At 58.6% G+C, this 21,692-nt stretch overlaps 1 protein-coding gene across 2 annotated transcripts in view; it reads right to left on the bottom strand.

Annotated features, from left to right (window-relative positions):
* The window catches only part of STXBP1 (syntaxin binding protein 1), a 35,514-nt gene that overhangs the window by 7,130 nt on the left and 6,692 nt on the right, over window positions 1–21,692 (bottom strand). For both annotated transcript variants that reach the window (XM_064171571.1, XM_064171572.1), the window contains exons 2-17: window positions 10,522–10,571; window positions 10,281–10,362; window positions 9,260–9,336; window positions 8,959–9,037; window positions 8,430–8,533; window positions 7,296–7,444; window positions 6,305–6,389; window positions 6,005–6,135; window positions 5,382–5,489; window positions 5,202–5,262; window positions 3,565–3,630; window positions 3,309–3,389; window positions 3,046–3,184; window positions 1,865–1,974; window positions 1,596–1,697; window positions 366–451 (exon numbers count right to left, since the gene is read on the bottom strand). In XM_064171571.1, coding sequence (XP_064027641.1) covers window positions 366–451; window positions 1,596–1,697; window positions 1,865–1,974; window positions 3,046–3,184; window positions 3,309–3,389; window positions 3,565–3,630; window positions 5,202–5,262; window positions 5,382–5,489; window positions 6,005–6,135; window positions 6,305–6,389; window positions 7,296–7,444; window positions 8,430–8,533; window positions 8,959–9,037; window positions 9,260–9,336; window positions 10,281–10,362; window positions 10,522–10,571 — 1,510 coding nt within the window. The remainder of the gene's footprint in view (window positions 1–365; window positions 452–1,595; window positions 1,698–1,864; window positions 1,975–3,045; window positions 3,185–3,308; window positions 3,390–3,564; window positions 3,631–5,201; window positions 5,263–5,381; window positions 5,490–6,004; window positions 6,136–6,304; window positions 6,390–7,295; window positions 7,445–8,429; window positions 8,534–8,958; window positions 9,038–9,259; window positions 9,337–10,280; window positions 10,363–10,521; window positions 10,572–21,692) is intronic.

The raw sequence follows: 21,692 nt of genomic DNA, 5'->3' as shown, positions 1-21,692 counted from the left end.
CCAGGAAACTTGCTTCCCCCAAAAGGTTGTCAAGGCCTGGCCCAGGCTGCCCAGGGCAGTGGTGGAGTCCCCATCCCTGGAGGGGTTTCAGTGCTGCAGAGGGGCATAGTTTCAGGATGACCTTGCAGTGCTGGGCCAAGAGTTGGACTTGATGGTCTTAAAGGTCTCTTCCAACCAAAACCATTCTGACTCTCAACCACACTCCCAGGAGGTCTCAGACTGCTGCTGAAGTTCAGCCCTCCAGCCACCAGCACTGCTTGGCAGGATGGCAGAGCAGCTCCCGGACATGGCCCCTCTGGGCAGACGAAGGATGGATGCTGATGGTGCCACAGGTGCCAGTGCACGGGGGGGCAGAGGGCACTCACCTGACAGCAGTGGTGCCAAAGGTGGCAGAGGAGCGGGTGGAGATGTAGGGGTAGTGCTTGGTGTCCAGCTTGTCATCGATGGCATCCTGTGGGCAGACAGCCCCAAGACTGGGGTCAGGGAGAAGCTGGGCACAGCCCCTAGCCTGAGAGCCCCTCTGCTGGGCTGTGCCCAGGAGGATTGGCACAACTAGGTCAGAGCTCATTTGCATACATTTGCATCTCCTTACTTCTGAAATGATCTGGCTCTGCTCCTGTCTTGCACCTGGGGGGAGGGGAATCGTGCTTGGCTGCTGAGGAGCAGGGGGGTGAAGCACAGGGCACAGGGAGAAGCTCACCCTGAGCTTAGGGGTGTCTGTGGAGGCAGGGTAAGGGGGAAACCACGGCAGGGTCCTCTCCTGGGGAGCTCAGGGGTATGAGGTGACCTAGAGGCTTCACAACTGGGAGCCAGCCCTGGGTAAGGAGCCTGTTCTTGCTCCCATCGATGGGGGAGAGTAAATTCCATCCAAGAGGTGTTGCTGTCCTCTGCAGTCCCCTCTGGTCCTGGGCAGGAGGTTTAGGGGTACCGTGGGCATGAAGCTACCCCAGGCAGGGTTTGCCTGACCTGTGGTGGAGGAAGGCAAGAGCTATGTGCTTTAGGAAGTCAAAGGAGCTGTGGCCTTGCTTGCCAGCGTGTCTGGGAGGAGAGGTGGCACCGAGCTGCAGTGACATCCCCCTCCCCAAACTGCTCCAGGCTCTGTCTGCCTGTCTGAGCAGGTGGGAAATGCCTGTGCTGGGAGCAGTTTTGGTGCCTGGGATGTCCCAGCTCTGAGCAAACCCTGGGAGGTTGCTCCCATTCAAAGGCTGGGAGAGAGGGAGCAGGTCAGGAGAAAGGCAGTGCCTGCAGAAAATCACTTCCTGACCCTGCCCAGTGCTCCCCCAGCACAGAGCTCGTGGGGTAACTCCCAGGGGTAGCAGGAGAGGGAAGGAGCGAACAGCATCATGCCCATCCCTTGGCTTGGCCGTGGGCAGTGCTGTGACAAGGCCACCGTGGCCATCATGCTGCAGCACAAGGAGCAAGCACTGTGTAGTGCCAGGATGCCAAGCATCCCACTTGGCACCGGCATGCACGGGGAGGGGGGCAGGAAAACCTCCTCAGACAGCCCAGCCTTGCTGCCAGCTCTCCACAGCTCCCTTCCCAGGTGGTGGTGAGCTTGCCTGCTCTGTCCCCTGCCCCTGTCCTTGCTGGCTCACCTCCATGATGTCCTTGATCACCGGGGTCCACCGGGACAGCTGGTAGGTCTGCTCGCTGATCCGCTCCTTCCGCTCCGGCTTGCTCCGGCGCCGCAGGGTGGACTGGGCAGGAAGAGCACAGGGACAGCCTGAGACGTGGGGGCTGTGGCAACCAGACCAGGACCACCCCACGAGGGTGCTGGGGGCATCCCAGGGGCTACATGGGTGCTGAGGGCCTCCTGAGAAGCAGTGAGGGCTGTGGGGAGCGGCAGCGGCAGCTGGAGACTCACGTCTGTGATGATGGGCACCCCGAGGTGGGCCATGTTGGTGATGATCTCACTGTCCTCTGCTGGGATCTGAGCGTGCTGGATCAGCTTGTTCAGGTTCTCCTCAGTGATACCTGGGAGTGCAGTAGGGAGAAACAGAGAATCAGCCAGGCTGGAAAAGAGCTCCAAGCTCAGCCAGCACAACCTAGCACCCAGCCCTGCCCAACCAACCAGACCATGGCACTAAGTGCCTCAGACAGGATTGGCTTCAACACCTCCAGCCACAGAGACTCCAGCACCTCCCTGGGCAGCCCATTCCAATGCCAATCACTCTCTCTGACAACAACTTCCTAACAACATCCAGCCTAGACCTCCCCTGGCACATCTTGAGGCTCTGTCCCCTTCTTCTGTCCCTGGGTGCCTGGCAGCAGAGCCCAACCCCACCTGGCTACAGCCTCCCTGCAGGCAGCTGCAGACAGCAATGAGCTCTGCCCTGAGCCTCCTCTGCTGCAGGCTGCACACCCCCAGCTCCCTCAGCCTCTCCTCACAGGGCTCTGCTCCAGGCCCCTCCCCAGCCTTGCTGCCCTTCTCTCAACACCTTCCAGCACCTCAACATCTCTCTGGAATTCAGGGGCTCAGAACTGGACACAGCACTCAAGGGGTGGCCTGAGCAGCGCTGAGCACAGGGGCACAAGAACCTCCCTTGTCCTGCTGCCCACACTGCTCCTGAGCCAGCCCAGGATGCCATTGGCTCTGCTGCCCACCTGGGCACTGCTGCCTCAGCTTCAGCTCCTCTCTGCCAGCGCCCCCAGCTCCCTCTCTGCCTGCCTGCTCTCAGCCACTCTGGCCCCAGCTCCAGCTTCTAGTGCTGCTTGGGGTTGTTGTGGCCAAAGTGCAGAACCCTGCACTTGGCCTTGTTCATTCTCATCCCATTGGCCTCTGCCCACCCATGCAGCCTGGCCAGGTCCCTCTGCAGGGCTCTCCTACCCTCCAACAGCTCCACAGCTGCTCCTAGCTTGGAGTGCTGTCCCCCTGAGAAATGTCTCCAGTAGGCAGGCAGCCCCTCTGTTGTCACCTTAGGACAACACTTCGCTGAGACAGGGCTGACCCTTTCCATCTGGCTTGTCTTGGCTGAAGCCCTGAGCAGTTTACCACCTGGAGCTGCCCACATGTCTTGCCCACCCCTGCCCAGGTGCCCTGCTCACCGTTCTTGAGGAAGATGTAGAGCAGGATGATGCGGATCTTGTCGTAGGTGCTGACATTCCCATCCAGCAGGATGGGGACGATGGCCCTCATGGGATCCTTGATCTTCTCACCTTCAGCATCAGTGCCCATGGCCAGGTCCTGCAGGGAACACAGCTGCTCATCACACTTCCACCCCTCCCTGGCTCAGTGCTGAGCTGTGGGGCAGGAGCTGCTGGCCCCAGGCTGTGCCCACGGTGGGGATGTGGGCTGGGGGAGTTGGTACCTGCTCGACTCGGCAGAGCTTGTCCACTGTGCCCTGGTAGTGCTTCATGCAGTCCTCAGCCAGGTGCAGGTGGGTTGAGTACTGGGGAGACACAAGCAGTCTGCTCACCCTCGCAGTGCTGGTGGTTTCCATGCCACCACCATGTCCTCAGCCCCCACCCATGGCTAGGGACCCTCCAGGGATAGCTGCCACGGCCCAATCCTCAGGCTCAGCCTCAGCAGCTCTGCAGGGACATCCCCCCCCTTGCTCCTCATACCTTGCTGAGCTCCTTCTGGTACTGTGGCATCTTCTTCAACATCTGGGACAGGTCTCTCATGGTGGTCTGCAAGAGAAGGGGACACAGTCACTTACCCTCTCAGACTCAGGGACTGTGAGCAGGGTGAGGATGACTCTTGTCAAGGACGTTTTTCCCCATGCAAGCCCCTCATGGTGGGCCTGGTGGCATTGCTGGGTCTCCTTCACAGCAGATGAGGAGCAGGGAGGGGCTTGAGGCTTTTCAGGAGGAGAAATGTCCTGAGGACCATCTTCCAGACGTGCTTGGCTGAGGCTGAGATGGTGCTTTCAGCCTCTGGTCACTTCTACATGCTGTTGCCACTCACTGTCACCAGGGTAGGGTGTCAGGATGGGAACCAGCTGGGGACAAAGGCTGCTGCTGTGGGATGGTCACAACCCCTGTGCTGGGAGCAAGCCAACCCTCACAGTGCAGTGTCTTCCCACGGCCTAGGGTGTGAGCCCAGCACCCAACAGCATCGGGGACCTGAGCACACTCAGCCCCTTGCAGAGAATCACAGAAGCATAGAATCATAGAACCAGCCAGGCTGGAAGAGAGCTCCAAGCTCAGACAGCACAACCTAGCACCCAGCCCTATTCAGTCAACCAGACCATGGCACGAAGTGCCCCAGCCAGGCTTGGCTTCAACACCTCCAGCCACAGACACTCCACCACCTCCCTGGGCAGCCCATTCCAATGCCAATCACTCTCTCTGACAACAACTTCCTAACAACATCCAGCCTAGACCTGCCCTGGCACAGCTTGAGACTGTGTCCCCTCATTCTGTTGCTGGTTGCCTGCCAGAAGAGCCCAAACCCACCTGGCTACAGCCTCCCTGCAGGCAGCTGCAAACAGCAATGAGCTCTGCCCTGAGCCTCCTCTGCTGCAGGCTGCACACCCCCAGCTCCCTCAGCCTCTCCTCACAGGGCTCTGCTCCAGGCCCCTCCCCAGCCTTGCTGCCCTTCTCCAAACACCTTCCAGCACCTCAACAGCTCTCTGCAATTCAGGAGCCCAGAACTGGACACAGCACTCCAGGTGTGTCCTGAGCAGTGCTGAGCACAGGGGCACAAGAACCTCCCTTGTCCTGCTGCCCACACTGCTCCTGAGCCAGCCCAGGATGCCATTGGCTCTGCTGCCCATCTGGGCACTGCTGCCTCAGCTTCAGCTCCTCTCTCCCAGCACCCCCAGCTCCCTCTCTGCCTGGCTGCTCTCAGCCACTCTGGCCCCAGCCTGTAGTGCTGCTTGGGGTTGTTGTGGCCAAGTGTAGAACCCTGCACTTGGCCTTGTTCAGTCTCATCCCATTGTCCTCTGCCCACCCATGCAGCCTGGCCAGGTCCCTCTGCAGGGCTCTGCTCCCCTCCAACAGCTCCACAGCTGCTCCCAGCTTGGTGTCATCTGCAAACTTACTGATGCAGGACTCAACCCCCTGGTCCAGATCACCAATAAAGATGTTGAACAGGACTGTGCCCAGCACTGATCCTAGGGGCACACCACTGGTGACAGCTGCCAGCTGGATGTGGCACCATTCACCACCACTCTCTGGGCTTGGTCCACTGGGTGCCCCAGGAGACTCCTCCACCCCCTGGGCGCCCATCCTCAGCTGGCTGGGCAGAGTCAGGTCACCTTATCACCCGTGTTCATCCTCTTGCTTGAAGAAAACTCCTTCAGGGACCGAGTCACCTCCCTGGGGAGAAGAGGAGGAGGGCAGAGCCGTCAGCAGGGAGGGAACTCTAGCAGCAGGGTAGAGGACAATGCCAAGCCAGCATCCTACCCAGCTGGCAAGCTGCCCAAGGGAACACTCACTGGGACACCTCAGCGATGTGCTTGTGGCGCAAGGTGACCCACAGGTCATCGTCCTCGTCCAGGAGAACCTCCTTGATCCGAGCTTCCCCGATGCCGCTCGTCTCATACCTGCCAACAGGGACGGGGGTGTCAGGGTGGGAACAAGGCTGGGGGGGGACAAGGTCCTCTTGCTGAGGTGCACTGTGGTGTAAGGAGGTAGCAGATCTCCTTGGCTCTTAGAATCATAGAATCAACCAGGTTGGAAGAGACCTCCAAGATCATCCAGTCCAACCTAGCCCCCAGCCCTAGCCAGTCATATGCATATCTTGCCTGCTGGTGTGAACTGCTGGGCGAGGCCCAAGAGTTGAAGGCTAAGAAAGCTTCTTGTGCATCACAGACTAGGTTGGGTTGGAAGGGACCTTTAAAGGTCACCATAGAACTATCCAGGCTGGAAGGGACCCTTAAAGGTCACCTAGCCCAACCTCTCTGCAGTCAGCAGGAACATCTTCACCCAGATCAGGTTGCACCAGCCCTGCCAGGCTGCAGGCAGGAATGGCTTCTCCCAGCCTATGTGGTGATGGAAGGATGCTGAGGCTCTGACTGCACAGCCTGCCCAAGGGCTGGGCTCCTGGGGCCACACTCACTTGTAGACATCGTTCTCGATGGGCAGCAGGTCGTAGCTCATGGCCTGGAAGGTCAACTCGTGCAGCACAGGGGACGCGGGGTCGAAGCCACGGTCCAGGATGAGGAGCTGGGAGCGAGCCTTGTCCGGACCCTGCAGAGCCAGGGAAGCCATCAGCAGGGGGCCCGGGGGAAGATGAGGCCATTTTAGGGTCTCTGCTGGGGGTCTGTGACTGTGGTGTGGCAGAGCTGGAGCAGGACTTCAGGAGAGAGGCATCGCCCAAGCATCCTCCTACAGGGCTGCCAGCACAGTGCCCGCTCACCTCGCCCATGGTGGGTTCATCAGCCTTGTAGGCATCCAGCTTGTCCTGGATGAGCTGTGCCAGCATGGCATTGTCCTTGTAATCCCTGGAAGCAGGAGCAGAGGTCAGTTCTCCAGGACAGATGACTCTCTCCAGCATGGGACAGGAGGAGCTGCTGGTTTCCCTGCCCCACGCCCTTGGCTTGTAGGAGAGGAGGGATCTGAGCAGGTTTTGCTGCCCATTTCCACCTCTCTTTTGAATGCTCCATTTTGCCTTGCTGCCACCTGCAGCTTTTTCTCCAACCCACTCCTGCTCTCCAGAGCATCACCAAGTCTGAGCCTGTTTCCACACCGAGCACAGATGTCTGTTCACCTCACCACCTCCTCCATCCCGCTTCCCAACACCTCCTCCATCCCACCACCTCCTCCATCCCACTTCCAAACACCTCCTCCATGCCACCACCTCCTCCATCCCGCTTCCCAGCACCTCCTCCATCCCACCACCTCCTCCATCCCGCTTCCCAGCACCTCCTCCATCCCACCACCTCCTCCATCCCACTTCCCAGCACCTCCTCCATCCCACCACCTCCTCCATCCCACCACCTCCTCCATCCCACTTCCCACCACCTCCTCCATCCCACCACCTCCTCCATCCTACTTCACACCACCTCCTCCACCCCACCACCTCCTCCATCCCACCACCTCCTCCATCCCACCACCTCCTCCATCCTACTTCACACCACCTCCTCCATCCCACCACCTCCTCCATCCCACCACCTCCTCATCCTACTTCACACCACCTCCTCCACCCCACCACCTCCTCCATCCCACATCCCCACCACTTCCTACACCCTACCACCTTCTCCATCCCACCGCTTCCTCCACTCTGCCACCTCCTCTGTCCCCATGCCCTCACCAGCACCAGACACAGCACAGGCCCCATGCTGGGGATGGCCTCAGCTCCACCAGGCTGGTGGTGGAGAGGGCAGGCCGCTGGGAGTGGGTGCCCTTACCCCCTGTACCGCACGGCTGGGTACTCCTTCAGCGTGGCACAGAGCGTGGCGATCTGCTCGGCCAGGCGCTCCAGGATGGGGTTCTTCATCTGGGCCTTGTGGGGGCTGTAGAAGCTTTGGAAGGAGTCTGCTGAATCCAGGGAGTAAACCTGGGAGGTGCAGCAGGAGGCAGGTTAGAAGGGATGCACTCAGAGGGGTGTCTGGAGGAGAGAAGCCCTGCAGGATGCCCCAGTGGGTTTGGAAGCCGAATTCAACCCCAGGTGAAGGTCCTCAGCTGAGCCTGAGATCAGGCTCATGGAGTTCAGTGATGCTCGAGGGCATCTTGGGCTTTTGTCTGCCAGCTCTGGACACCTTCCTCAGCTTCATGGCACGGTCTCTACTCATATGTGACCCCCCCCAGGGAGAGCAGAGGGAGCAGGAGACCTCCTGTGCCCACAGCAGTCACCTGCTTCATGGCATGGTCTCTACCCATGTGTGCCCCCAGCCAGGGAGAGCAGAGGGGGCAAGAGACCTGTGCCCACAGCAGTCACCTGCTGCATGGCATGGTCTCTACCCATGTGTGCCCCACCCAGGGAGAGCAGAGGATACTGGAGATCCCCTGCCCACAGCAGTCACTTGCTCCCAGACAGGGAACTGGAGACCCAGGGCCAAGAGGGGACATACTGCTCCACTGCTGTGCCACCAGTAAAGCCCAGAAGCCAGGCTGGCAACCTGTGGTGATGCCAAGAGGTCATCCACTGCCCAACTGCCTCCCCAGAAAGGCTGAGGCTTGAAGGGTTAACAGCGCCAGGCAGGTCCGTGGCATCTGTCCTTCCCTGTCTCCATCAGGGGCAGATGTCACTGGGCCAATACCCTTGGCTGGGGCCCATGCTGGGAGGGGCACAGAGGGAGCCAAGGCAGCTGCTGGCACAGGGCCAGGCTGCAGCGCCTGATAAATCCCCACCCAGGATCAGCCTCAAGAAGTGATCAAAGCAGACAGGGAGAGGAGCTGGACTGGAGGCAAGGAGCCAGCCTGGCAGAGAGGCTGAGAGCCTCTTACACAAACCCCACAGGCTGGAGAAGGACCTGCAGTGCCTCTCTGCCATCCCACCCCCCCTGGACCACCCGTGGGGATGGTGCCCAGCCCAGCCTCACCTGGGACTCGGAGGGCAGGAAGGCAATGTTGATCTCAGTCAGGGTTTTGATGACCTTGGCAGCTCGGGATTTCACCAGCTCATTGAAGAGGGCATCAGGGCAGGCTGCAAGAGGAGGACGAGGAGGAGGAAGGTAGCTCAGCACCTCAGCACCCTCAAGGCCCAGATGTTTTAGGGACAGGCATTTCATGCTGGTTGTTTCCTGGAGGAGGGCTGGCTGCCTGTGGCACTGCCAGGGGGCACAGTGACTCAGCCAGCCCTTTGGAAGCAGTTGGTGGAAACCACCCAGTGCCATGGGCAGGACAAGGCTGTCACAGAATCACAGAGTGGGAGGGGTTAGAAGGGACTTCTGAAGATCAAGTCCAACCCTCCTGCCAGAGCAGGATCACCTAAAGCAGATCACACAGGAACAGGTCCAGGTAGGGCCCATGGTTTGCTCCTTCTCGTTTTGCCCAGGAGATGCCAGTGGGGAGATGGGGATTAGGGATGCCTGGGAAGAGGGGTGGGAGCTGCCACACCCTGGTACTCACAGTCAGTGAAGAAGACATGGGCAGCTCTGTACTTGGAGGTGGGGGGATCCTTGAAGTCATTGATGAGGGAGTGGATGGACTGCAAGAGAGAAGGGACCAGCTGGGCTGGGCAGGGTGGCACCACGGACATCTCATCGAGGTCACCCTGTGCCCACCCTCCTGGCACAGGGTGAGCTCTGCACCTCCGGTTCACCACCACCCCAGTGGCCTCACTGGAGCCAAGATGTCATCCCAGAGAGGGCATCCCCCAACCCATCCCCAGTCAGAAGCAGTGTCCCCGTGCCCCAAGCTGTGCCCTCACCTTCTCAGAGGGGGTGATGAGATAAACAGCCTCCAGGCTGGGCAGCGGCTCCCGGCGCTTGTTGATGTCTTCCACAACTGGGGGTGGGAAACAGGGATGGGTGTGGGCAGGGGCAGGGGGCTATGGGGGCTGCTGGATGGCCCATGGCACTACAGGACCAGGCCTGCCAACCCCTCTGTGCCCAGAACACTCCCAACCATTCACCTCTGTCTACCCAGGAGCTGTCCCCACCTCATCCCAGCCCTGTTGTGCCCACCCAGGAGCTGGGGTAGGAGCTATCCCCATCTCATCCCAGCGCTGCTGTGCCCACCCAAGAGCTATCCTCACCTCATCCCAGCCCTGTTGTGCCCACCCAGGAGCTGTGCCCACCTCATCCCAGCTCTGTTGTGCCCACTCAGGAGCTGGGGTAGGAGCTGTCCCCACCTCATCCCAGTGCTGCTGTGCCCACCCAGGAGCTATCCCCACCTCATCCCAGCCCTGTTGTGCACACCCAGGAGCTGTCCCCACCTCATCCCAGCCCTGTCGTGCCCTGCTGGGGCTGTGTCTGACCCCACCAAGCAAGGTCCTGAGGGTGCTGCTCCTGTGCTGCTGTTGCTTTGGGTTACTGTCACAGCCCTTGCCAGCACAGGGGTAGTGCTCTGGTGGCACCAGGCTGGGGAAACCACCCACGAGCCCAAACACCTCCTGACACACTTTGAGGGGGTTCCATCTCCTTCCTGAGTGCTGCAGGGAACTATTTATAGGGCTGACATAAAACACCACCTGGTCTCCTCCTGAGCCTGAGATACTGCCAGCAGAAAAGGGCTTGGAGTCCCAGCAGCCAAGGAGCAAGGCTGTGGAACATCAGCCTGGCACAGAAGCAGCCAGCCATGGGCGATGGGAGGCAGCATGTCTGCATCCCAGGTGGGCTGTGCCACTGCCTCCCACCAGCTCCTGCCAGCCTGGAGATGCCTTTGGGGGGGTGCCCTGGTAGAGAGGGAGGGTTTGGCTTTGGGAGAGGTGGCTGGGGGCTGGCACTCACTGGTTATGCCCTCCGTCATGATGTCGGTCATCTTGCAGCAGGAGGACAGCATGCGCATGCTGAGCTGGTCCACCACCAGCACCTGGGCACAGAGGCTGTGTGAGAGCAGCAGGGAGCAGCCTTTCCCCACCCTTGGCACCTCCCTGCCCACATCTACCCCCTGCTCTGCTTCCTCCTCCTCACCCTCCCTCCTCCTCCTCCTCCTCTTCCTCTCCTGACCCCACCAAGCGTTTGTGCTCACCTTCCACTCCCCCTTCTTCTTCACTTTCCGGATCACATCGTGCATGATCTCTGCAAGAGAGGAGACAGCTTGAGGGGGGGGAAGCACCCAAAGGGTCCCCTGCAGCACCCCAGCCAGGACTGACTCCCCCCACATCTATTGGTCTGCTGGGGGATGTCCCTGCCCATGGCATGGAGGCTGGAACTGGATGATCTCCAAGGTCACTTCCAACCCAGACCATTCTCTGAGCCTATGAATCGTGGGGCCATGGTGAACCCCACTCCCCTAATGCCTTTCCTGGAGATGTGGGGTGTTTTGGGGTAGCCAGGGAGGGGCAGTCACCTCCCAGCCCTGTTTTAGTCTCATGCTTGGCACTAACAGATGGAAGCCAGGCTGGTGGGGGGCCGTGGGCTGGCAGAGGGTTGGTTGTAGGGTCCGTGGTGGGGGAGCCTGGAGCCATCCCACATGTCTCAGCCCTAATCCCAAGTGCTGGGAAAACAACAGCAGCTTAAGAGCTCCTTTTAGAAACAAGAATCAGGCAGCCTGAGCCTGCTCCTTGTAATCCCTCCCAATCCCCTCCTGCCTTACGCAACCTGCCCGTGGGCACTGCACCCAGGCACCCCTCAGGGCTCTGCCCATACCCCTCAGCACACACCCCCCCAAATCTGCCCACCCTCTGCCCATACCCCTTAGCACACACACCCCCAAATCTGCCCACCCTCTGCCCATACCCCTCAGCACACACACCCCCAAATCTGCCCACCCTCTGCCCATACCCCTCAGCACACACACCCCAAATCTGCCCACCCTCTGCCCATACCCCTCAGCACACACACCCCCAAATCTGCCCACCCTCTGCCCATACCCCTCAGCACACACACCCCAAATCTGCCCACCCTCTGCCCATACCCCTTAGCACACACACCCCAAATCTGCCCACCCTCTGCCCATACCCCTCAACACACACCCCCCCAAATCTGCCCACCCTCTGCCCATACCCCTCAGCACACACACCCCCAAATCTGCCCACCCTCTGCCCATACCCCTCAGCACACACACCCCAAATCTGCCCACCCTCTGCCCATACCCCTTAGCACACACACCCCAAATCTGCCCACCCTCTGCCCATACCCCTCACCACACACCCCCCCAAATCTGCCCACCCTCTGCCCATACCCTCAGCACACACACCCCCAAATCTGCCCACCCTCTGCCCATACCCCTCAGCATACACACCCCCCAAATCTGCCCACCCTCTGCCCATACCCCTCAGCACACACACCCCAAATCTGCCCACCCTCTGCCCATACCCCTCAGCACACACACCCCCAAATCTGCCCACCCTCTGCCCATACCCCTCAACATACACACCCCCAAATCTGCCCACCCTCTGCCCATACCCCTCAGCACACACACCCCCAAATCTGCCCACCCTCTGCCCATACCCCTCAACATACACCCCCCCAAATCTGCCCACCCTCTGCCCATACCCCTCAACATACACCCCCCCCAAATCTGCCCACCCTCTGCCCATACCCCTTAGCACACACACCCCAAATCTGCCCACCCTCTGCCCATACCCCTCAACACACACACCCCCAAATCTGCCCACCCTCTGCCCATACCCTCAGCACACACACCCCCAAATCTGCCCACCCTCTGCCCATACCCCTCAGCATACACACCCCCAAATCTGCCCACCCTCTGCCCATACCCCTCAGCATACACACCCCCCAAATCTGCCCACCCTCTGCCCATACCCCTCAGCACACACCCCCCCAAGTCTGCCCACCCTCTGCCCATACCCCTCGGCACACACACCCCCAAATCTGCCCACCCTCTGCCCATACCCCTCAGCATACACACCCCCCAAATCTGCCCACCCTCTGCCCATACCCCTCAGCACACACACCCCAAATCTGCCCACCCTCTGCCCATACCCCTCAACATACACCCCCCCAAATCTGCCCACCCTCTGCCCATACCCCTCGGCACACACACCCCCAAATCTGCCCTTGGCCAGCCTGGCAGCTGCTCCCCAGGGAGGCCACACAAGGAAGGGGCCCCAGCAGCAGGATGGGGATGTCCCCTCCTGGGGCTGACATGGAGTAGGCACAGACTCATAGGATCAGCCAGGCTGGAAGTGAGCTCCAAGCTCAGCCAGTCCAACCTAGCACCCAGCCCTGGCCAACCAACCAGACCATGGCACTAAGTGCCCCAGCCAGCTACTTGCCCTCCTGCCAGGCACAAGTGCTGCCTAAATATCTGCTGGGGGACATGAGGTGCCCCAAAACCACTGCAGGTCTCCTTTGACCCTGGTACATGAACCATCACCCTTCAAAGAGCAGGGGCACACTGAGGAACTGCCCCCTGAGCCTGTCAGCAGCCTCCTCTGTCCCTCCTGGAGGCTTCTTCCAGGGACAGGGATGGCAAAACCCAATTAAACCACAAAGAATTCGTGAAGAAATTGCTCTAAATGAGAATGGCAGAGGTGTGGGGAGAGGGGAGGGGGGAGGGGGTCACCCTGCCTGCCCTGGCCTTCAGACTCCCCATGGGAGTGGCCCCAAGGGTGCTGATCCCCTGGGTAAAGCTCAGTTTGGGTTTATGTAGGGAAGTTTGGGGTCTTGTCCCTCTTATAGAACAAGGCTTGAGAGAGGTGGGCAGAAAGGACTGTCCTGGGAGACCCCAGCCCCAGAAACTCCTGCTTTGGGTGATGTTGAACTGGGGTGAATCACTTCATCTGCCCAGCTCTGATATCCATTGGGGATTTGGACTGGTATGAGAGGGTCAAGGCCTGTTGGGGCTTCACAGCCACCTTGTGGCACATAGAACATCCTCACTGGGAGAGCAGCAGGGCCCTGCCTGGCCCAGCACAGTCCCAGCCCCCTGGAGTGATGCTCCCCAGGGTGTCCCCACACTGCTGGGCTCATTCACTGTCCTTCCATCCAGCAAGGCTTTAACACCCCATGGCACTCTGAGCTGTGGCACTGGGGTGGGGACTGGTGCCAGCTTGGCAGCACCACTGGGCTGGCTGTCCTGATGCAGAGCTTGGGGGCAGCTGCTCCCACCACTGCACATCCACCTCCTTCCCCAGGATATCTGCATCAGGAGGGGGCCCAGAAGGATGCTGGCTGTGAGCTGCTGACCTTGCCAGCTCTTGGTCACATTCCTTGGAGCCACTCCATTGGTACAGGGCACGTGGGGCACCTCTGGGCCATGGGGAGGGGATGGAGGGTGACTGGGTAGAGTGGGGATGGGGTCTGTACCCCTGAGCTGGGCACTGCTGGCAGGGAGAGGCTGCTGCCTGCACCCAATCCAGGTCACCCAAGACATGAGCTGTGAATCATCCTCTGCCACAGGCAGCATCCCTGGTGCTGCTCCCTGGTCCTCCACTGGAGCAGGAGCAGGGATGTGAAGGCAGGGTGCCAGTGCATCCCTCCTCCTCCTCCTCCTCTCACTACTTAGGTTTGGCTCCTTCCCTGGAACAAGGATCCAGGGGTACCAGTGCTGTTCACATGGCAGCACACAGGTGCCCTCCATCCCACACCAACCCCCACCACCACCAGCAGAGTAAAGCCTGGTGGGACCATGGTCCTGTCCCATGAACTGGGAGAGGGTCAGGGTCCGGCTGGGAGCAGCCAGAAGAAATCCTGCCCCTGAGATGGGAATTCTGCTTTGCTCCAGTGCTGGGAGAGGAAGGGAGGAAGGAGGGAGGAAGGAAGTGTCCTGGGACCCATGGGAAGGTGCTGTTGGTGCAGAGGTTCCTGTTGCTGACTGCTGTGGTGCTCCAGCACCCTCCATTTGCTGTGGAGAGGTGGGGAACAGGGACCCAGGGCAGGGGAGCCCAGAAAGCTCTCCTTAAAGAGCTGCCTCAGCCAGCCCCAAGCTATTTCTCACCAGGGCAGTGGCTGCAGGGGACAGTTTGTCCTGAGAGCCTCCTGGTCAGGCTGCGTGTCTGTGGGCTGAGCTGGATGCATGCAGCCCATGCAGCATCACCCAGCCTGACTCTGGCACATCACCTGCCTGACCCTGGCACCAGGCTGGGCCTCTGGAGCAGACCTGGGTCCTCTGAGGGTGACTGCTCTGAGCTTTTTGGTTTTAAGGTGGTGCCTCATCAGCAACGGGCACCAGCCTTGCTTCCAGCCTGCTTCCAGCCAAGCACAGCCCTTCTCTAAAGGTCACAGATCAAGGTCAAAGATCTACTCTTCCAGCAGCTGCCAGAGCCAGCTCAGAGTCCAGGCAGGGTTGGGAAAGCAGCAGATCCTCAGAGCATCCTCCAAGGGGGCTCCAGGGACCTGGCAAAGCCCAGGAGGGGAGAAGACAGAGCAGAGCAGAAGCCCAAGATGGCAGCATCCTCTTTGGGGCAGACATGGCCATGACCTGCACAGCTTGGGGTTCCTTAAACCTGCTGGTTAGGGAAGCAGAGTCTGTTAGGACTTGGCTGGACTGAAGGGGCAACACTAAACCCTGCAGGTAGCCATGGGCAGGGCTGGCATGGAAAGGGTGAAAGATGCAGGAATGCAGAGGTGAAAAGGTACAGCCCAACAGGGTACAACTGCTCCCTGGGGCTGTTCTGGCCACGCTGGCTGCTTCCAGTGAAGCTGGAGCCACAAGACTGAAGGTTAGAGCTGAGAAGACACCCAGACCCATGGCCAGAGCAGGACAGCTTCTAAGCAGCCTCTCTGGAAGGGCACATCCAACCAGGAAAAGGGATGCCAGCACACAGGATGAGCAGTGCCAGGAAGGTACCTTGAGCCAGCTCTGCACTCAGTTGTAGGATCAGCAGCAGGCTTACAGGCTGCAGCCAGGCTCTGCTGGGTGATGCCCAGGGACAGCACAAGGGGCACTGGTGGAAGCTGAGGCATAGGAAGCTTCATTTAAACATGAGGAGGAATTTTTCCCCTGTGAGGGTGACAGAACCCTGGCACAGGCTGCCCAGGGGGGCTGTGGAGTCTCCCTCTCTGGAGAGATTCAAACCCTGCCTGGATGTGCTCCTGTGTGATCTGGTGTAGGAGATCCTGCTCTGGCAGGGGGGGTGGACTGGATGAGCTTTGGAGGTCCCTTCCAGCCCCTGCCATGGTGTGAAATGGCAGCTCCTCCTCCCTTTCCCAAGGCCCTCAAGTCGAGCCTGGCCACCTCCTGGAAAACAATATCCTCACATCCCCTGCATTAGCAGGTCAGAGGTTGCCATCTGTGTCCCTGTGCCAGTTTGAGCCTAGGTGGGATATGTTGGTGAGAAGAATCAGATGCCAGGCTGTGAAAAGGAAACCAAGGTGGTGGCTGCTGCACTCAGAGGCTTGCTGAGATGGATAAGAACAAGAACACAACCATAGATAACAGAGTTGCTCTCTGGCTGCCTCACTTCTCTCCCTAACCTTCTGTCTGTGTAACTAATCCTTCTCCTTCCTAACTCCCCATGCCAATTCTCCAGACTCACCTTGCACATAAGGCAAAGTCTGAGGTAAGGCAGAGGGGTGGGAAGGAGGTGGAAGGGTGGTTGGGAGCCCCTCCTGGGCACTCTGGTTTCTGGCAGGGCTGCTGTGTTTCTATATTACCTTTACCTTGTGTATTGCTGTCCATAGCTGTAGACATTGTAGATCTCTGCCTGTACATTGTGCTAAGCTGCACACAGAAAGCTTCATTCTTGATTTCCAGCTGGGCTGAGTCTAGACTGGGTGATTTTATAACGGGGGGGAGGGCAGGGAACACCCAAACTGTCACAGTCCCCAGGCCAGACAGAGTTCTTGGGCTCCACCACCAGCCAGTAATGCTCTCACTCAAGCTTTTCATCTTGGAGACAAACCAAGTTTCAAGGGAGAGGGGGGAAAAAATGCATATGCAGCTCTCATCCAGGCACACTTGGCCTGCCCAGCCCCACCACACTGCATGCCTCCTGCAGGCTGGAAGCCTTTTAGATACAATTCCTACCAAGAACAGCCAATGTAGCCAGCTCTGGAAGGATGCCCCCAAGCAGAGACAACATCAGTGCCCGTGGACAAGGAAGCACATCTCATAGAATCAGAGAATCAAGCAGGCTGGAAGAGAGCTCCAAGCTCAGCCAGCCCAACCTAGCACCCAGCCCTCAACACCTCCAGCCACAGCCACTCCACCACCTCCCTGGGCAGCCCATTCCAATGCCAATCACTCTCTCTGACAACAACTTCCTAACAACATCCAGCCTAGACCTCCCCTGGCACAGCTTGAGGCTGTGTCCCCTTCTTCTGTCCCTGGCTGCCTGGCAGCAGAGCCCAACCCCACTTGGCTACAGCCTCCCTGCAGGCAGCTGCAGGCAGCAATGAGCTCTGCCCTGAGCCTCCTCTGCTGCAGGCTGCACACCCCCAGCTCCCTCAGCCTCTCCTCACAGGGCTCTGCTCCAGGCCCCTCCCCAGCCTTGCTGCCCTTCTCCAAACACCTTCCAGCACCTCAACATCTCTCTGCAATGGAGGAGCCCAGAACTGGACACAGCACTCAAGGGGTGGCCTGAGCAGTGCTGAGCACAGGGGCAGAAGCAGCTCCCTTGTCCTGCTGCCCACACTGCTCCTGAGCCAGCCCAGGATGCCATTGGCTCTGCTGCCCACCTGGGCACTGCTGCCTCAGCTTCAGCTCCTCTCTCCCAGCACCCCCAGGTCTCTCAGCCACAAACAAAACCACCTCCAGTGCTCTGGGCTAACACAGACCTGCACACAACATGCTTGAGAGCAACCAGCTTCCCCAGCCCACCACCTGCAGGTAAGCTCATTCCTGGGGCATGGAAATGCTTCCCTGCATCATTTCCAGGCAGGAGCTGGTGCCATGGTGGCCTAGCAGGACCCGAGCCCACAGGTCACTCCAAGAGGCTTAGCCCATGCTCTTTATGCCAAGCAGCCCTTCTCCAGTCCTTCCTTGCCTGCCTTGCTGAAGGCAACAGCAACCAGCCCCATGTCTTCAGCTGCTCCTGGGGGGATGAAGGACCAACCCTGCCATCACTTGTGCCCACACTGACAAAGCTGTGCCCAAGCACAGCCTGGGCTGAGATGGACCATTTGGGTGCTCAGTCTGAAGAGGAGGCTGAGAGGAGACTTCATCACTCTCTATGACCACCTTAAGCAAGGAGGGGTCAGCCTCTTCCCCTTGGTGGCAAGTGACAGGCCTAGAGGAAATGGTTCTGGCTGCACCAGGGCAGGTTTAGGCTGGCTATTGGGAAATATTTATTGACAGGGAGGATTATGAAGCATTGGAATGGTCTGCCCAGAGCAGTGCTGCAGTCACCATCCCTGGGGGGGCTCAAGTGCCATGTGGACCTGGTGCTTAGGGAGATGGTTTAGTGTTGACCCTTCAGTGCTGGGTCAAAAGTTGGACTGGATGATCTTTGAGGTCTCTTCCAACCAGATCTATTCTGTGATTCTCTGATGCCTCAAGCCTGTAATGCTGCTTCAGAAAGCCCTGAGCTCCACCAGCTGTTTGAAGCAGTAAAACCTTGTCCCTGCCACCACCCCACCCCGGAGCACCAGGGGTGTTGCAACCAGGGCACGTTTCTGCTCTAGAGCTGGCCCAGCCTGGCCTGTGCCAGCAGCAACAGTCAAGTTGCAGCAATGCAGGAGACCAAGTTCCTGCTGCTTTGCTCCTGGAGCAATGCAAGAGACCAAGTTCCTGCTCCTTTGCTCCTGCAGCAATGCAAGAGACCAAGCACCTGCTGCTTTGCTCCTGCAGCAATGCAAGAGACCAAGTTCCTGCTCCTTTGCTCCTGCAGCAATGCAAGAGACCAAGCACCTGCTGCTTTGCTCCTGCAGCAATGCAAGAGACCAAGTTCCTGCTCCTTTGCTCCTGCAGCAATGCAGGAGACCAAGCTCCTGCTGCTTTGCTCCTGGAGCAATGGAGGAGACCAAGCTCCTACTCCTTTGCTCCTGGAGCAATGGAGGAGACCAAGCTCCTGCTCCTTTGCTCCTGCAGCAATGCAGGAGACCAAGCTCCTGCTCCTTTGCTCCTGCAGCAATGCAAGAGACCAAGCTCCTGCTGCTTTGCTCCTGGAGCAATGCAGGAGACCAAGCTCCTGCTGCTTTGCTCCTGCAGCAATGCAAGAGACCAAGCTCCTGCTGCTTTGCTCCTGCAGCAATGCAAGAGACCAAGCTCCTGCTGCTTTGCTCCTGGAGCAATGCAGGAGACCAAGCTCCTGCTGCTTTGCTCCTGGAGCAATGCAGGAGACCAAGCTCCTGCTGCTTTGCTCCTGCAGCAATGCAAGAGACCAAGCTCCTGCTGCTTTGCTCCTGCAGCAATGCAGGAGACCAAGCTCCTGCTGCTTTGCTCCTGGAGCAATGCAGGAGACCAAGCTCCTGCTGCTTTGCTCCTGCAGCAATGCAAGAGACCAAGCTCCTGCTGCTTTGCTCCTGCAGCAATGCAAGAGACCAAACTCCTGCTGCTTTGCTCCTGGAGCAATGCAGGAGACCAAGCTCCTACTCCTCTGCTCCTGCAGCAATGCAAGAGACCAAACTCCTGCTGCTTTGCTGCCTCCTGGGCTGCACACCTCAGGCTGATGTGGTGAGGGATGAGAGAGCTGCTTCATGGACGACCAACAGCCTGAAGGTCCTGCAGGATGTGGGTGGTCCCAGCCGTGGGCTTTTCCCTCTATCACAGGCAGGGCTCAGTCCTTTCACACTCCTCAGATGTCCTCCACCTGAGGATCCAAAGCCATAGAGCAGCAGCTCTGGAAAGCTGGATCACAGAAGTGATAGGGCAAAGAGCAAAGGCAGCAGACTGGAGGTGAGCAGATTTAGATTGGATGTTAGGAACAGGTTCTGCACCACGAGGGTAATGGAACACTGGAACAGGTTGCCCATGGAGGTGGTTGAGGCTCCACATTCAAAGTGAGGTTTGAGAGGGCTCTGGGCAGCCTGATCTGGTTGAAGATGCCCCTCCTGCTGACTGCAGAGGGGGTTGGACAGGATGGGCTTCGGAGGTCCCTTCCAAACCATTCCATGATTCTACGACTCTAAAGCCAGAGTGAAGTTTGCTCAAGACCCACTTCTCTTAAACAGCTGTCACAATGCATCTCCAAGAGGAAGATGTTTGGCTTTGGGTTGGCCTGGCAACTGCTTTTTTTGCTGGTTCATGAACTCATTGCTCAAGACAGTGTGACTGTTACAGAGGCACAACCATGTCTGAATGGAGCCAAGCACACATCTACCTCAGAACATCCTCGGGGGGGCATCTGCAGGTGCCAAGGTACTGAGCTGTCCCAAATAAAGCAGGGCAGGAGCATGGCAGGAAGGTCATCAGGACATCAAGAACTGCTTCAGCTACAGGAGGCAAGGCCCAGCTGATGTCCTTCAGCACAGCTGAGAGCCATCTCAGGGATGATGGCTGAGACCTTGAGCAACCTGCTCCGGTGGGAGGTGTCCCTGCCCGTGGCAAGGGGGTTGGAACTGGATGATCTTTAAGGTTCCTTCCAAACCAAATTGTTCCATGAGTCTATGATTATAGAGACCACTGTGTCCATAAACCAGGCTAACCTCAAGCAGCTCCCCTGCAGCAGCTCACATCCTGAACACCTGTTTTTTAACTCACTGGAGCCCACCTGGATGCCCTCAGCCTTTCTGGAGGACATGTTCACAGAATCACAGAACTTCAGAGGTTGGAAGAGACCTCCAGAGATCACCAAGTCCAACCTCCCTGCCAAAGCAGGATCCCCTAGGGTAGTCCACACAGGAATGCATCCAGGCAGGGTTTGATAGTCTCCAGAGCAGGAGACTCCACAACCTCTCTGGGCAACCTGCCCCAGGGCTCTGGCATCCTCACACCAAAGAAGTCTCTCCTCATGTTGAGGTGGAACCTTCTCTGCTCCAGTTTCTGGCTCTCTACAACTCCCTGAAAGGAAGCTGGAGCCAGGTAGGGGTTGTTTTCTTGTCCCAAGCAACAAGTGATAGGACAAGAGGAAATAGCCTCAAGTTGAACCAAGTGAGGTTTAGGCTGGACACCAGGAAAGATTTCTTCCTTCAAAAGGTTGTCCTCATGTCGAGGTGGAACCTTCTCTGTTCCAGTTTGTAGCTGCTGCTCCTTGGCTTATTGCTGCTGACCACTGAGAAGACCTTGGCCTCAGCCACTGACTCCCATCCCCCAGATATCTGTAGCCATTGATCAGCTCTCCTCTCAGCCTTCTCTTCTCCAGACCAAACAGCCCCAGGGCTCTCAGCCTCTCTCCATAGGGGAGATGCTCAAGTCCTCCACTCATCCTTGTGGCTCTCCAGCAGGTCCCTGTCTCTCTTTGCAGGGGAGATGCTCAAGTCCCCCACTCATCCTCGTGGCTCTCCAGCAGGTCCCTGCCTCTCTTTGCAGGGGAGATGCTCAAGTCCCCCACTCATCCTTGTGGCTCTCCAGCAGGTCCCTGTCTCTCTTTGCAAGGGAGATGCTCAAGTCCCCCACTCATCCTTGTGGCTCTCTGCTGGACTCTTTCCAGCAGGTCCCTGTCTCTCCTGAACTGGGGAGCCCAAAAACTGGACACAATACTCCTCACACAGCAACCTGCTGAGGGTGCAACCCAGGTACCACCCAGCTGCAATAAGCCCTGCGTGAGCAAAACTGCCTAGGATTGGCTTCACCCTTCCCTCCCCAAGGAGGTGAGCTCGGGGCACTTTCACAGGCAGAGCAGCACATCTCCCTCCTGGCTGCTGGGGGAAGATGCCACGTGTCAGAGCCACACCAAGCAGAATTGGTGCTGCTCCAGGGAGCTGCAGAGAGCCTTGCTGCCAGGGCTCCAGCTCCCAGGATTAGTCACAGTAATCGTAGTAACCTGTGATTAATTCCTCCTCTTCCTATCTGCACTGCCTGCATGGAGGATGAATGCAGTGATACCTGCTGGACACGGCCAGGGGGAACCTGCACAGCCCAGAGAGGAGGAGAGCAGAGGCCTGGAGATCTTAGAGTCATAGAGGTGTTTGGATTGGAAGGTTGGAAAAGACCCTGAAAATATGATCCAACCCTACTGACACTGATGCTAAACCATAGCCCTCAGCACCACATCCCTGCAGCCTTTGAACACCTCCAGGGATAAGCACTCAGCCACCTCCCTGGGCAGCCTGTTCCAGCATCTCAGAACCCTTGCAGTCAAGAATACTCAACCTTAACATCCAACCTGAAGCTCCCCTGGTGCAACTTGAGCCCATTTCTTTTTGTCCTATCACTTGCTCCTTAAGACACCAACCCCCATCTGGCTCCAAGCT

The sequence above is a fragment of the Pogoniulus pusillus genome, chromosome 35, assembly GCF_015220805.1.
Source record: "Pogoniulus pusillus isolate bPogPus1 chromosome 35, bPogPus1.pri, whole genome shotgun sequence".
Classification (NCBI taxonomy): domain Eukaryota; kingdom Metazoa; phylum Chordata; class Aves; order Piciformes; family Lybiidae; genus Pogoniulus; species Pogoniulus pusillus.
Note: the sequence above shows the minus strand (reverse complement) of the source record. Positions and strands in the feature narration are given on the sequence as shown.